The following is a 16,892-nucleotide window of genomic DNA, read 5'->3' as shown; positions in this document are numbered from 1 at the left end:
TCTGCCTGCCTTGGCTTCCCAAAGTGCTGGGATTATAGACGTGAGCCACTGCCCACTGCACCCATGTAAACTTTATTTTTCTTTTTTGTTTGGGACGGAGTTTTACTCTTGTTGCCTAGACTGGTGTGCAGTGGTGTGATCTCGGCTCGCTGCAACCTCTGCCTCCCAGGTTCAAGTGATTCTCCCACCTCAGCCTCCCAAGTAGCTGGGATTACAGGCATGTACCACCACGCCTGGCTAATTTTGTATTTTTAGTAGAGACGGAGTTTCTCCTTGTTGGTCAGACTGGTCTCGAACTCCCGACCTCAGGTGATGCTCCTGCTTCGGCCTCCCAAAGTGCTGGGATTACAGACGTGAGCCACCTTACCCAGCCAAACTTGCTTTAAATGAATAATGACTACATCACTATCTGTAGCCCTGCTCTGTTTTTTTTTTTTTTTTTTGAGACAGTCTCGCTTTGTCGCCCAATCTGGAGTGCAGTGGTGCAATCTCGGCTCACTGCAAACTCTGCCTCCTGGGTTCACTCCATTCTCCTGCCTCAGCCTCCTGAATAGCTGGGACTACAGGTGCCTGCCATCACGCCCAGCTAATTTTTTTTTGTATTTTTTAGTAGAGATGGGGTTTCACCATGTTAGCCAGGATGGCCTGGATCTCCTGACCTCAAGTGATCTGCCCGCCTGGGCCTCCCAGAGTGTGGGGATTACAGGTGTGAGCCACGCCCGGGCCAGCCCTGCTCTGTTTTAACCTCTTACTATCTCATAACGTTTCACCCTTTTATCTGCCCCATCCCTCACTTTCAATTTTTCTATTAGGCAGATTAAATTCAGAAACAAAGAAAAAAGAGGAAAACTTTGTTCCAGGAGGATTTGTTGTTTGTGCTGTCAGATGCCAGGTCCTAATGGATTTAGAAGAAGGTTGGGGTGGGACTCCTTCCTGAGGCAGCCACTTCAGTGCTTCTTTGCATTCTCTGTGCCTATTTCTTGATAGGTGCTCAATAAATGTTTGCTGAAGGAATCATCCTGTTTATTGATAGCAAGACTAAGCCTGTGTTTTCATAGTAAAACCTGCCTACTTTTCTATTTTGATCTCCTATAATCTTTCCTTTCTATGCTTCAGATACATTATTAAACTCTTCATTCCAGCAGTACTTCCAGATATTTCCGCTGCCTGGAGTGCCGTCTCTCTTGTCTGGCCAACTCCTATACCTTCTCATAAGACTTAACTCTCCTCCTTTCTGGGAAAATGATTGCTCATTAACCCAGGTGGAGTTAGTTACTTCTTCCTGTGTACATTTTTTTTTTTTTTTTTGAAATATAGTGTCACTCCATCATCCAGGCTGGAATGCAGTGGCACGATCTCGGCTCACTGCAACCTCCGCCGCCCAGGTTCAAGTGATTTTCCTACCTCAGTCTCCCTAGTAGCTGGGAATACAGGCGTGTGCCACCACGCCCGGCCAATTTTTTGTATTTTTAGTAGAGATGGGGTTTTACCATGTTGCCCAGGGTGGTCTCAAATTCCTGGCCTCAAGTGATCTGCCCGCCTCCAAAGTGCTGGGATTACAGATGTGAGCCACCACTCCCAGCCCCTGTGTACATTTTTATGTTGACGTTTGTTCAGCCTCTAGACCGCTTGGAAGGTGAAGATAAAATCCATCCCTTTCTGTCTCCATCCTCATTCTTTTCTGTGTCTTGCCTGATGCCTGGCTATTTTGCTGAATGGATAACTTGTTAATTACTGTAGGAAGGCATGATATGACAATCTGGAAGCACACCTGAGTAAACGCTAATGATTTTTAACCTTCTCTACTCAGCCTAGACTAGGCCTTTGTACAGGTGTGTATGTGAGTGAGAGTCTGTTTCAGAACTGGTAGATAGTAGCAACATCTTTTGTAAACTTGCAAGGTTAGAAAATTCATTTTTACAGCCGGACACGGTGGCTCATGCCTGTAATCTGAGCACTTTGGGAGGCCACGATGGGTGGATCACCTGAGGTCGGGAGTTCGACACCAGCCTGACCAACATGGATAAACCCCATTTCTACTAAAAATACAAAATTAGTCGGGCGTGGTGGCCCATGCCTGTAATCCGAGCTACTCGGGAGGCTGAGGTGGGGGAATTGCTTGAACCCGGGGGGTCAAGGCTGCGGTAAGCTGAGACTGTGCCATTTCACTCCAGCTTGGGTAACAGGAGCGAAGCTCCATCTCAAAAAAAAAGAAAAAAAAAATTATTTTTACGTCTGGGCTTGGTGGCTCACATCTATAAATCCCAGCACTTTGGGAGGCTGAGCCTGGCGGATTGCCTGAGGTCAGGAATTCAAGACCAGCCTGGCTAACGTGGTGAAACTCCATCTCTACTAAAAATATAAAAAAAGTAGCCCTGCATGGTGGCGGGCGCCTGTAATCCTAGCTACTCGGGAGGCTGAGGCAGGGGAATCGCTTGAACCTGGGAGGCGGAGGTTGCAGTGAGCTGAGATCGCGCCACTGCACTCCTACCTGGGCAATATAGCGAGATTGTCTCAAAAGAAAAAAAAAAAAGAAAATTTATATATTTATTTTTTATTTCTTTATTTTTTGATACAGAGTCTCGCTCTGTTGCTCAGACTGGAGTCTCACTCTGTTGCCCAAGCTGGAGTACAGTGGCGAGATCTTGGCTCACTGCAACCTCCACCTCCCAGGTTCAAGCGATTCTCCTGCCTCAGCCTCCTGAGTAACTGGGATTACAGGCACGCACCACCATGCCCGGCTAATGTTTGTACTTTTAGTAGAGATGGGGTTTCACCATGTTGGCCAGTCTGGTCTCGAACTGCTGACCTCTTGATCTGCCCGTCTCAGCCCTGCAAAGTGCTGGGATTACAGGTGTGAACTACTGCGCCCAGCCCAGAAAATTTATTTTTACTTGGAAGGGTTTTGGGGAGGCTAACAGTACAGTCAGATCAGTGGTTCTCTACCAAGCATAGGGAACTTGGCAAGAGGAATGACTAGAGGCCCTTGTTTGTTCAGGGGTTCAGGCAGAGATGAGGGAGTGAGACTGGTAGAAGGGAATGGGAAGTGACTGAAAGAGAAGGGTTCCTGCTGGGGGAGCTGACATACTGTTTGTTAAAAATGACCTAAAGCACATAATAATTCAGTTCTGTTAACCCTGTTGTCTTCTCTGCAGACACTGCCCTAGCCATCATGGAGGTGGCCGACGCAGAAAGTCCTCTGAACCCCAGCTGTAAGATAATGACCTTCAGACCCTCCATGGAGGAGTTCCGGGAGTTCAACAAATACCTTGCATACATGGAGTCTAAAGGAGCCCATCGCGCGGGTCTTGCAAAGGTGATTTTCCTCAGATGCTTTAAATGAAAAACAATCACTTGGCCTTTAATTTATGTTCTTAGTTTTCATGATGTGGGACATTGTTTCTGAAAGAAGAAATTTGCAAAATCTTTGTTCTTGTTAATCCATATGGAACATTTGATTTCTTCAAATAGTAATTATCTTATTTTTCTTTAAGTATAACTATTCATACTAGATTGTCTTCTAAGGCTTAAAAAGAAAAATCAAAACCAACCAAGGGTGGCTCGTGGAAACCAAGGAGATCCATGTATGGGTTTCAGAGGTGTGAGCGTATTCATATTTTTTGTTTGTTTCTTTGTAGACAACAATTATTAACCTGAAGCCTAACCACAGTTTCTCTCTCCTTTCCTTCTTCTTTCCTTCTATTATTTTTTAAATTTTCTTTCTTTTTTTTTTGAGACAGAGTTTCACTCTTGTCACCCAGGCTGGAGTGCAATGGCGTGATCTCGGCTCACTGCAGTCTCCACCTCCTGGATTCAAGTGATTCTCCTGCCTCAGCCTCCTGAAGTAGCTGGGATTACAGGCACCTGCCACCATGCCCCACTAATTTTTTTGTATTTTTAGTTGAGACAAGGTTTCACCATGTTGGCCTGTCTGGTCTTGAATGCCTGACCTCAGGTGATCCATCTGCCTTGGCCTCCCAAAGTGCGGGGATTAAAGGTGTGAGCCACCATGCCCGGCCTTTTTTTTTCCCCATATAATACTTATTGATATATTTTATCATATAATAATGCCATATAATGCAGCAGTTTAAAGTGTGCAATTCAGTGGTTTTGAGTATATTCACAGAATTGTGCAACCATCACCTCTATTGAATTCTATAACATTCTCATCATCTCCCAAAGAAACTTCATATGCATTAAGCAGTCATTCCTGATTCCCTGCTATCACCCCTAGCCCATAGGCGACCACAAACTGACTTGATTCTCTCTCTACATTTGCCAATTCTCTTTTCTTTCTGCTTATTTGTTCACCAAATGTGGAGAGTGCCTGCTATGTGCCAGACACTATGCCAGGTGCTAGAGGTAGGGATGTGGTAGAGCAGAACATACAATGTTCCTGCCCCCATGGAGCTTACTTACATTGTAGTGGTAGCATCTTAGAATGATGAAATAAGGACATTTAAGCACAGATCCAAAGGATAAAAAGAAACCAGCCTTTTCAAGATATGGGGGCAGAAAGAATAGCAAGTCCAGAGGCCTGAAGGCTGACCTGTACTTAGTGGCTGGGAGGAATAGGCAGGTGGGCAGTGGACTTGCCCGGCCATAGTAAGGCATTTGGGATTTTAAGTGTAGACGGAAGCACTGACAGGTTTAAAGTGGGAGAGGAAGATATGGTGGCTGTTTGTTTCTTTCTTTTGCTATTTTTGGGACATTATTTTGAAAAGGTCACACTGGCTCCTATGTGAAGAATGAATTTGGTGTTGTGGGGGCAGAGCACAAATAAAGCACCTTGTCTGGGATGGTTGTATTTATCTAGTGAGGAGCCAGTGGTGACCCAGACCAGTGAAGATGGGAGAAGTTGTCTTTGGTCTGGATATGTTTGAAAATAATCATCCTGTTCTTACAGGTGCCAAATAATATTCTTTTTTTTTTTTTTTTTTTTTTTTGAGACGGAGTCTCGCTCTGTAGCCCAGGCTGGAGTGCAGTGGCCGGATCTCAGCTCACTGCAAGCTCCGCCTCCCGGGTTCACGCCATTCTCCGGCCTCAGCCTCCCCAGTAGCTGGGACTACAGGCCTCGCCCGGCTAGTTTTTTGTATTTCTTAGTAGAGACGGGGTTTCACCGTGTTAGCCAGGATGGTCTCGATCTCCTGACCTCGTGATCCACCCGTCTCGGCCTCCCAAAGTGCTGGGATTACAGGCTTGAGCCACCGCGCCCGGCCAATAATATTCTTTTAAAAAAAAAAAAAAAAGATAACAACTTAAGCCTTGTGGGTATAAGTGACACGCCCAGAGTCAGTGAGGTACTGAGGACTGCATCGCACATTTGGTTGCATAGGTCCAAAGTAAGATCTTTGAAAGAGAGAGATCCATTATATAATATAATTCATCGTCCAACTTGAGATGGTTTGTGTGTCCCTTCTATAATGTAAATCTATTTTAATTTAAAAATTTCCCATGGAAGAATATGTTTTATTTCATTTATTTCAATTTATTATTGTTTGAAGGGGTGGCCTGCCCCTCCACACCTGTGGGCATTTCTCGTTAGGTGGAACGAGAGACTTGAGAAAAGAAATGAGACACAGAGACAAAGTATAGAGAAAGAAAAAGTGGGCCCAGGGGACCGGCGCTCAGCTTACAGAGGACCCACGTGGCTACGGTCTCTGAGTTCCCTTAGTATTTATTGATAATTATCTTTACCATCTTAAAGATAAGGGAATGGCTGGACAATGGGATCATTGTAGGGAGAAAATCAGCAGTAAGACATATGAACAAAAATCTCTGTGACATGAATAAGTTTAAAGGAAAATGCTGTGCCTTGAGATGCATATGCAAACATCTCCATAAACCTTTTAGCAGCATTGTTTCAGCCTATCACATGGGGAGAAACCTTGGACAATACCTAGCTTTCCTAGGCAGAGGTCCTTGCCACCAGAAGGCCGTGTACGTGTCCCTGGGTAGTTGAAATTAAGAGAATGGTGATGACTTTTAACCAGCAAGCTGCCTTCAGGCACTTGTTTAACAAAGACACATCCTGCACAGCCCCAAATCCATTAAACCTTGAGTCACCACAGCACATGTCTCTTGCAAGGACAAGGTTGGGGGTAGGGTCACAGATTAACAGCATCTCAAATACAGAACCAAATGGAGTCTCTTATGTCTGCTTCTTTCTATATAGACACAGTAACAGGCTGATCTCTTTCTTTTCCCCACAATTGTTCTAAATGTTAAATTTATAATCTGGGTTTCTGTAGACTTGTCAATATCACTGCATAAATCCGTGAGCCCTGACAGAGCCTGCTGCCGGGCTGAACCACTCAGTTGCACTTAGGTAAAGTGTTCTCCTTGAAATCCCCAGCTGTGGAGGTCAGATAGCATGGAAAACAGAAGATAGTTGAGGAGAGAACTTCTGGAACTATTGGGATTGGTGTTCCACTCCTCCTGCAAATGAACCTGATGCTACTTGTAACCCACTACTTTACTGTTTCTGGTATCTGTACCCTGAGGTCTGTAATTAGGTTGTGTGTGTGTGTGTTTTTTTTTTTGTTGTTCTTTTTTTTTTGAGGTGGAGTCTCGCTCTGTCGCCCAGGCTGGAGTGCAGAGGCGTGATCTCAGCTCACTGTAACCTCTGCCTCCCAGTTTCAAGCAATTCTCCTGCCTCAGCCTCCTGAGTAGCTGAGATGACAGGCATGTACCACCATGCCCGGATAATTTTTGTATTTTTAGTAGCGACAGGGTTTCACCATGTTGACCAGGCTGGTCTCGAACTCCTGACATCAAGTGATCTGCCTGCCTTGGCCTCCCAAAGTCCTGGGATTTTGGGCGTGAGCCACTGTGCCCAGACATGTATCTTGTTAAAGTTCATGCCCTTCCTAGAAAATTGTTTCGTTATTCTCTTTTTTGATGGAAGAGTCTCATTTTGTCACCCAAGTACAGTGGCATCTTATTAACTCACTGCAGTCTCAACCTCCCAGGTTCAAGCGATCCCTCTCCCTCAACCCTGCAATTAGCTGGGATTACAGGTGGGCACCACCATGCCTGGCTAATTTTTGTATTTTTTGTAGAGCCAGGGTTTCACCATGTTACCTAGGCTGGTCTCAAACACCTGGGCTCAAGTGATCTGCCTGTTTTGGCCTCCCAAAGTGCTGGGATTATAGGCATGAACCACTACTCCTGGCCCCTTCCTAGAAAACTTTAAAAATTTGGGAATATTAAGTTGAGTGAAAATTAATTAGGGGTGGGTGAGAGAGAGAGGAAACAAGATAAAGAGAAAACAAAGGGAAACTAAAGCTTTTTAATGACTTTCTCAGATGACCTATCCTTAGTTTAACTTCTTTATTGGGTTAGCTCATCAACAAAAAAAAATCTCATTTGGGCTGGGTGTGGGGCTCACGCCTGTAATCCCAGCACTTTGGGAGGCCAGGGCAGGCGGATCACTTAAGGTCAGGATGGCCAACATGGTGAAACCCCATCTCTACCAAAAATACAAATTTTAGCCATGCGTGGTGGTGGGTGCCTGTAGTCCCAGCTGCTCTGGAGGCTGAGCCAGGAGAATCGCTTGAACCCAGGAGGCAGAGGGCAGAGGTTAGGGATAACCATCTCTTCTCTTCTCTGGGCTCTGAATGCAGCCCTTTGTCCTGTTGTTCTCTCCCACTTTTGTTTCTGGAAAACATGTACTGTGTTCCACTGAGATTAGTAGAGTGTCCTGTGGTAGGGTGGCACGTTCAGTAACTTTAGAAGAGGAAACAGCAGCTACCCTCACAAGGGAGCTGCATGCACACAGAGCACACCTGCGTCGCTGTCTGCATTGTGTAACAGAATAAAGTTAATGAGAACTATGATTACAAAACACACCTGAGTCCAGACCGTGCCTCTTTTTTAAAATTGAGACTCATTGACAAAGTTGGAGACATTCATTTATTCAATCCTGTGATAATTTCCTATTACTCATTATTAGGAATACAACAAACTATTTCAAATCATTTTTGCCATGTTTGACGTCAAGTCACATAAGCTCAGTTTTACCTACTTTCCCTCTTGTTCTGGAAGTTGCAATAGTAGCAAATGTATAAAACTGTACCAAATCAAATCATATTATAAAAATCAAGACTGCATTAATGAAGCTGGTTTGCTTTGGGGGCTAGTCCTGGGGAACCGAGCCACCCATGATGTTCTTTGTTAATGCCCTATTTTTTTTTTTTATTTGAGACAGGATCTTTTCCTATTACTCAGGCTGGATGGTGTGATCATGGCTCACTGCAGCCTTGACCTCCCACGCTCAAGCAAGTAGCCTGTCAAGTAGCTGGAACTCAGCCTCCCATGTAGCTGGGACTACCCATGCCTGGGTGATTTTTTAAAAAAAATTTTTTGTAGAGATGGAGTCTACTGTGTTACCCAGACTGGTCTTGAACTCCTGAGCTCAAGTGATCCTCCCACTTTGGCCTCCCACAGTGCTGGGATTACAGGCATGAGCCACTGTGCCCGGCCCGTTAAGCCACTATTGACAACATTTAATGAATTGGTCTTAATTTATGATTTGAGTAAATTGGTTGAGTAGGTCCAATAGTAGTGACTGTAGCCTCAGATGACAGTCGGTCTTGGTTTTTCTCTTCCCCATTTTTTAGATTCATGCTTTAGATTTAACGTTTATTTTTTGAGTGGAAGGTTTGACACTGTGACTGTCTACAGAGTTGATGGTCAGGTTGGGAAAATGAAAAGAAGTGACAGTCTCTTCCAATGTGAAACTTGTAGTGTTTTTGTGGAAGGAGATTATGATGAACCTTTTTTATATATGAAGTGGGTGAAATTTGTTCCCAACAGAAATCTGAACATAGATTGACCTGGACCGTAGCTTATGCATATCATATAGTTTTATGAACAGCCAAGAGAGTGCAAATAGCTATCTTTGCCCACAAGGTGAAGAAAGATTGTAAGAAGCACCACTCTTTCCCTTCCTCCTCCTTCCTCACTAAGTAGATGGTAGAAATTGCAATTTATTTCAAGACAAGTAGTGCAAATGCACATTTTAGCAGAAAATTTCCCACAGGGAATAGGGGCCAGGCTGAGTTTACGGGGATGGTGATAAGAGAAGTTATATTCTATTTTGATATAATCAGGAAGGTGAACTTCAGGAGGAATGGCTTTCCCTCATTTAGATTAACTAAACATAAAGATTTAACTTTGGAATCTTTTAAAGACCTCAGTATGTTGTGTTTCCCTATGCAAGAAAATCTGATGTCTTAGGATTTCAAATTATAGTTAAAATAAGATTTTTGTTACAGACCTGAACTTCTGAAAATATATTCCATTCGAACTCTTTAATTGAAATTAAATGAACTTGTACACAAAAGCACAAGGCAATATTTGGGTTTTTGTAAGTTTATTGTATGCCTTGCTTCTCTTTCTTTAGAAAACTGCTACAAAATATTTTATAGGCAAGCAACTGCCTTTTTCTTTTTAAGACAAAAACATATTTAATTCTACACATAATATTAATTTTGATTGTGGACATCTTTATTGCTAGTGAAGAGCCTGAATAAATCTATGTTCATTTTTTTTTTTATTATTCTGGCTTATTTCTGAGGAAGAAAGTTAGTTTTTATAACGTTCTTAAATACAGTGCCCATCGCCTTTCAATATGTCATCAAGACAATGTAGTAAGGTTAACCATATTCATATAGTCTGATCATATTCTTTTCAAATATTGAGTGTCGCTGGCATGGTGGCTCACGCCTGTAATCCCAGCACTTTGGGAGGCCAAGGTGGGAGACTTGCTTGAGCCCATGAGTTCGACACCAGCCCTGGCAACATAGTAAGACCACATATTTACAAAAAAAAAAAAAAAAAAAAAAAAAAAAAAAAAAAGCCTGCCACGGTGACTCACGCCTGTAATCCCAGCACTTTGAAAGGCTGAGGTGGGTGGATCACTTGAGGCCAGGAGTTTGAGACCAGCCTAGCCAAAATGGCAAAACCCTGTCTCTACTAAAAATACAAATATTAGTTGGGCGTGGTGGTACACATTTGTAATCCCAGCTCCTCGGGATGCTGGGACATGAGAATCACTTGAACCTGAGAGGCTGAGGTTGCAGTGAGCTGAGATTGCTCCATTGCACTCTAGCCTGGGCAACAGAGTGAGACTCTATCTCAAAAAGCAAACAAAGAAACAAACAAACAAAAAAATAACTGAGTGTAGGGCTATGTGCCTATAGTCCCAGCTACTTGGGAGGCTGAGGTGGGAGGATTGCTTGAGCCTGAGAGGTCCAGGCTGCAGTGAGCTGTGATCATGCCACTGTACTCCAGCCTGGGCAACAGAGTCCCTGTCTCAAAAAAAAAAAAAGTTAAATAAAATAATGAGGGTGTGATTTCAGTAACATATACTATGAATATATATGTATCCATTTTATTTATTTTTATTTAGTTTTTTTGAGACAGGGTGTTGTTCTGTCACCCAGGCTGGAGTGCAGTGGTGTGATCTTGACTCAGTGCAGCCTTGACCTCCCAGGCTCAAGCAGTCCTCCCACCTCAGCCTCCCGAGTAGCTAGGACTGTAGGCGTGTGCCACCACACCTGGCTAATTTTTGTATTTTTTTGTAGAGATGAGCTTTTGCCATTTTGCCCAGGCTTGTCTCGAACTCCTGAGCTTAAGTCTTCCTCCCGACTTGGCCTCCCGAAGTGTTGGGATTACATGCCTGAGCCACCGTGCCTGGACAGTATTCTCATTTTAAACAAACATACCTTGGAGGATATAAAATATGTAGTATCCTTATATTGCTGATGAAAATTAAGGTAAAATTGACAGCTCACTGTGAAGTGATTTTGTTTTTTTTGAGCTAATAACTCTCACTTATAAGCTGTATAGCATTGGCCAAGTTACTCATCTCCTGACCCCAAGTTTCTTTATCTGATGAAGCTTGACTTGAGTTTCACAGTTATAGGTACATTTATATCTAAATGTGAAAGACAAAACTTTAACACTCTTAGAATATAAAGTAGACCATTTTTGTGTCCTTGAGTAGGGAAATATTTTTTTGAACTGAAGATTATAGCAGTACCTATAAAGGCAAATGTGAAAAGTTGGATTACATTAAAATTAAGAATTGGTGTTTATCAAAAGATAACATAAAAGCCCATACAAGCCTGGGCAACATAGCAAAACGCTGTCTCTACAGAAAATTAAAAAATTAGCCAGGTGTGGTGGTTGCACACCTGTAGTCCCAGCTACTCAGGGAAACTGAGGTGAGAGGATCGTTTGAGCACAGGAGTTTGAGGTTACAGTGAGTTAACCTCGTGCCATTGTACTCCAGCGTGGGTGACAGAGCCAGACTTTGTCTCTTGAAAAAAAGATTGGAGGGCAAGTTACAGGATAAGAGAAGATATTTACATGCTCTTGTGTACGCATGCTTTCTCTCTGTCTGTCTGTCTGTCTCTCTCTCTCTCTCTCTCTCTCTCTCTCTCTCTCTCTGTGTATATACCTACATACACACATACACATCCAAGAGTATTCTCCTTGGATATATAAAATAATATATAAAAGACTCCTATACATTAATAAGAAAAAACCCAACAATGAAATAGTAAAATGGTAAAGAGACTTGAATAAGTACTTTATAAAAGAGAGTATCAGTGAGCTGGGCACTGTGGCTCACGCCTGTAATCTCAGCACTTTGGGAGGCTGAGGCGGGTGGATCACCTGAGGTCAGGAGTTCAAGACCAGCCTGGCCAACAGTGAAACCCTGTCTCTACTGAAAATGCAAAAAATTAGCTGGGCATGGTGGCAGGCACCTGTAATTCCAGCCAGTATGGAGGCTGAGGCAGGAGAATTGCTTGAACCCAGGAGGTGGAGGTTGCAGTGAGCTGAGATCATACCATTGCCCTCCAGCCTAGGGAACAAAAGAGAAACTTTGTCTCAAAAAAAGAAAAAAAAAAAAAAAGAGTATCAGTAAGATCAGTAAACATATGTATGAGGAGGTTTCTTTCTTCAGTTTTTCGGAAAATACAAACAAAATTCACAGTTGAGTACCACTGTACACCTACCAGAAAGACTAAAAGTTAAATGATGGACAGTATTAGGTGATGATGGAGATGTGGAGGAATGGGAACTCTCATATGTTGCACTTGGGAGTGCATATTGGTACCACCACTTTGGCAACAGTTGGCAATATCTATTAAATTTGAACTACATGTATCCTATGTGTCAGTAATTTCATTCTTAGAGGTATCTGTGTATGCATGGATATTGTGGAGACCCATGTGCATATATGCACTAGAATATCTGTATAAGAATATTAATAGCATTATTTGCAGTAGCCAATAATTAGAAAAAGCCACATGACCATCAGTGGTTATCAGTTTATAAATACATAAATATTTATAAGAAAAAATACTGAGTAGTAATGAAAATCAATGAGCTTCAGCTACATAGGCCGTTTGTTTGTTTATTTATTTAGAGACAGAGTCTCACTCTGTCACCCAGGCTGTAGTGCAGTGGTGCGATCTCAGCTCACTGCAATGATTCACCCTGCCTCAGCCTATGGAGGAGCTGGGATTACAGGCATCGACCACCACGCCTGGCTAATTTTTGTATTTTTAGTAGAGACAGGGTTTCACCATGTTGGCCAGGCTGTTCTTAAACTTCTGACCTCAGGTGATCTGTCTACCTTGGCCTCCCAAAGTGCTGAGATTACAGGAGTGAGCTACCGTGCCTGACCTAGACCATTATATTTAAATCTCACAAAGTATGAGTGAAGTATAAAAGATAAACCTCAAATAGTGTATACTGTAGGATTGCATTTTTATACATTTGCAAAACTGGTGAATAGGTATGCATATAGAAGCATAAGACTAAAGCCCGGCAATGAAATGATTGCCGTAAACACCATAATTGTGGTTACCTCTTGGGCAATAGGGAAGATGTAGTTGGAAAAGGGCGCTTGGAGGGCTTGTGTTGTGCCAGCAATATCTTGCCCCTTACAACTGGGCAGTGGGTCCTTTGGTGTTTGCTTTGTAATAATTCACAGAGCTGTATGCTTGTGATTATGCATTTTCTACATGTGTGCTATGTTTTTCAATAGGAAACCTTAAAAAGATTGTTTTAGGCCAGGTGCGGTGGCTCACGCCTGTAATCCCAACACTTTGGGAGGCCGAGGTGGGCAGATCACAAGGTCAGGAGATCGAGACCATCCTGGCCAACATGGTGAAACGCCGTGCTACTAAAAATATAAAAATTAGCTGGCGTGATGGTGCGCCCCTGTAGTCCCAGCTGCTCGGGAGGCTGAGGCAGGAGAATTCCTTGGCCCTGGGAGGCGGAGGTTGCGGTGAGCTGAGATTGCGCCGTTGGACTCCACCCTGGGCAACAAGAGCGAAACTCTGTCTCAAAACAAAAAAAAAGATTGTTTTAAAAAAATTAAAACGACTTCTGAAGGTGGTAAAGTGGCCAGGTGCAGTGGCTCACGCCTGTAATCCCAGCACTTTGGGAGGCTGAGGCGGGTGGATCAGTTGAGCTCAGGAGTTCGAGACCAGCCTGACTAACATGGAGAAATCCTGTCTCTACTGAAAAAAAAAAAAAAAAAAAAAATTAGCTGGGCGTGGTGGCACATGCCTGTAATCCCAGCCCCTCGGGAGGCTGAAGCAGGAGAATCGCTTGAACCCAGGAGGTGGAGGTTGCGGTGAGCCAAGATCACGCCATTGCATTCCAGCCTGGGCAACAAGAGTGAAACTCTCTCTCAAAAAAAAACAAAAACAAAACCCAAAAAAACCCCCAAAAAATAAAAAAGAAAAGTTCCAACCATAGATCGTGATTTTATGATGTTATACATTCTATTTTTATGTTATTTTATTTTATTTATGAGACGGAGTCTAACTCTGTCACTCAGGCTAGAGTGCAGTGGTGTGATCTTGGCTCACTGCAGCCTCCATCTCCCAGGTTCAAAGCAATTCTCCTGCCTCAGCCTCCTGAGTACCTGGGATTACAGGTGCCTGCCACCACGCCAGGATAATTTTTGTAATTTTAGTAGAGATGGGGTTTCACCATACTGGCCAGGCGGGTCTCGAACTCCTGGCCTCAAGTGGTTTACCATCTTGGCCTCCCAAAGTGCTGAGATTATAGGTGTGAGCCACCACGCCTGGCCAGTACTTTTGTATTTTAAATCCTATCAATATGTATTTTTGGTCTTAATGTTTTCTGGATCTTTTCACTCTTGGTAATGAAGTGCTTAAAAACTACAGGCAAACACTGGTGTGCTGAGGTACCTTATACTGGCATTTCAGAGTTAACAGTGCGCATCCCTTCCCAGCCGCATATATAGTGATGTCACATTGGTAGGTTCAGATTGGCCATGGTGGGAGTATTATACCATGGAAACGGGTAACAACTACAAATCAAGGTTTCCTACACCTTTCTGGAAGCTGGTTATTAAACATCTACTAGCATGCCACTGTGCTATGACCATATTGTGTGAGAAGTCTATAAAGAATATAATGTTGGCTGGTCACAGTGGCTCACGCCTGTAATCCCAACACTTTGGGAAGCCGAGGTGGGTGGGTCATGAGGTCAGGAGTTCAAGACCACCCTGGCCAAGATGGTGAAACCCCGTCTCTACTAAAAATATCAAAATTAGCTGGGCGTAGTAGCAGGCACCTGTAATCCTGGCTACTCGGGAGGCTGAGGCAGAAGAATTGCTTGAACCCAGGGAGGTGAGGTTGCAGTGAGCCGAGATTGTGCCACTGCACTCTAGCCTGAGTGACAGAGTGAGACTCTGTCTCAAAAAAAAAAGAATATAATGTTGACTATATTTTTACTTATTTTTCTCATAATAATATAAACAGCACATAGCTACTTACTTAGATCATATTCAATAAAGATTAACTTCTTTGGGGAAGAAATTATTTATGTAAATATAATTTCATCTTTTTTTTTTCCCTGAGACAGAATCTCGATCTGTCACCCAGGCTAGAGTGCAGTGGCGTGATCTCGGCTCACTGTAACCCCTGTCTCCTGGGTTCAAGCGATTCTTCTGCCTCAGCCTCCCAAGTAGCTGGAACTACAGGCACGTGCCACCACACCCAGCTAAGTTTTGTATTTTTAGTAGAGACGGGGTTTCACCATGTTAGCCAGGATGGTCTTGAACTCCTGACCTGGTGATCCACCAGCCTCGGCTTCCCAAAGTGCTGGGATTACAGATGTGAGCCACTGTGCCCTGCCAATTTCGTCTATTGAGAGGCAGGTTAACGTAACTGCTCAGTAATTAGAATCTCAGCTCAAGTAGTCTTTAGCCATTTTAACTTCAAATTATTTTACTTCTTTGTGTCTTTCAATTATATCTTTAAAATCAAGATGTTAATAGTACCTTCTCAAAATGAGTTTAATACAAGTACAGTGTTTAGGATAGTGAGTACTCAATAAATTTTGCTGTTGAATAACAATCATATTGCTTTATTGCAAATATTCATTTTTTTATGCATTTGTCATAGAAAGACTGAGAAATTCTTCAGTTGTATTTTATCAGAATACTTAAAAGCTAAATTACTTGGAGTATTTTCAAGATGATATTTTATTTCATTATTTTATTTTTAGGTGATTCCTCCTAAGGAGTGGAAGCCAAGACAGTGCTATGATGACATTGATAATTTGCTCATCCCAGCACCAATTCAGCAGATGGTCACAGGGCAGTCAGGACTGTTCACTCAATACAACATCCAGAAAAAAGCAATGACTGTGAAGGAGTTCAGGCAGCTGGCCAACAGTGGCAAGTGAGTAGAATCAGTTTGCTATTTCTGTTTCCTTCAAAAATTTATGTAAATATGTTAAGAAACAAAGTAGACAGAGGAGCTTATAAATGAAAAGCAGGAGTCTCCCATGCAATGTCTTTCACCCTTCATTTAACCGTTTCTGTTTTCTGTTCTTTAGGTGGTTGCCTAAACATTTGGCTTAGTGTTAAAGAAATTGCTTTTTATTATCTCATTCATAGTAGCTATAAATGGAACTTCTTATTCCATAGTTGCCATGAGTTTTTGATTCTACACATGATTCATGTTTGTCGGGCAGTTTTTTTGGTGTATGTTTGGTAATGTTTAAGCCTTAAATGATTTGTATGTATTAGAAAATTAGTACTTTTAAAAGCAAACCTTGAAAGACTTGAAAGGCCACCATTGCATTAGTTATTTATTGTTGTGTAACAAATTATCCCAAATTGGCTGGGCGCAGTGTCTCATGCCTGTAATCCTAGCACTTTGGGAGGCTGAGGCGGGCGGATCTCCTGAGGTCGGGAGTTCAAGAGCAGCCCGATCAACATGGAGAACCCTCGTCTCCACTAAAAATACAAAATTAGCTGTGCGTGGTGGCTGATGCATGCCTGTAATCCCAGCTTCTCAGGAGGCTGAGGCAGCAGAATTGCTTGAAACCGGGAGGCGGAGGTTGTGGTGAGCCAAGATTGCGGTATTGCACTCCAGCCTGGGCAACAAGAGCGAAACTCTGTCTCAAAAAAAAAAAAAAAAAAAAAAAAGAAAAATTATCCCAAATCTTAGCTACTAAACCAACCCGTAATTTCTGAAGGTCAGGAATCTGAGAGTGGCTTAGCTACGTAGTTCTGCCTCAGGGTCTCATGAGGTTGCAGTTAGGATGTTGCCTGGGCTGGCAGTCATCTGAGCATTTAATTGTGGCTGGAAGATTCTCTTACAAGAGTGCTCCCCTTCCATGGCTTTTGATGGGGTCCTCAGTTCCTTGTCATATGGACTGTTCCTCATGTTGTGGCAGCTGGCTTCTCCCAGAACAAGTGATCTGAGAGAGCGAGCAAGAAGGAAGCCACATGTTTTTCCTTTCCCTGTTTCAGAAGTGACACACTGTCACATCTGGCATATTCTTTTTGTTCCAAGCCAGTTGGTAAGTGTAGCCTCCACTCA

The 16,892-nt window shown here is 43.0% G+C and overlaps 1 protein-coding gene across 8 annotated transcripts in view; it reads left to right on the top strand.

Annotated features, from left to right (window-relative positions):
* Positions 1-16,892, top strand: part of KDM4C (lysine demethylase 4C) — a 415,179-nt gene that overhangs the window by 34,304 nt on the left and 363,983 nt on the right. For 6 of the 8 annotated variants that reach the window (XR_013404839.1, XR_013404840.1, XM_015117703.3 and 3 more), the window contains exons 2-3: positions 3,156-3,316; positions 15,568-15,743. Coding sequence is in view for 6 of the 8 variants with exons in the window: in XM_015117703.3 (XP_014973189.3) it covers positions 3,173-3,316; positions 15,568-15,743 (320 nt within the window). In the remaining 2 variants the exon portion in view is untranslated. Of the gene's footprint in view, positions 1-2,578; positions 2,855-3,155; positions 3,317-15,567; positions 15,744-16,892 lie in introns of all 8 variants that reach the window. The other 2 variants (XM_077966111.1, XM_077966109.1) reach the window with 1 other exon arrangement.

Source organism: Macaca mulatta, chromosome 15, assembly GCF_049350105.2.
Source record: "Macaca mulatta isolate MMU2019108-1 chromosome 15, T2T-MMU8v2.0, whole genome shotgun sequence".
Classification (NCBI taxonomy): domain Eukaryota; kingdom Metazoa; phylum Chordata; class Mammalia; order Primates; family Cercopithecidae; genus Macaca; species Macaca mulatta.
This window is presented reverse-complemented; position numbering and strand designations above follow the sequence as displayed.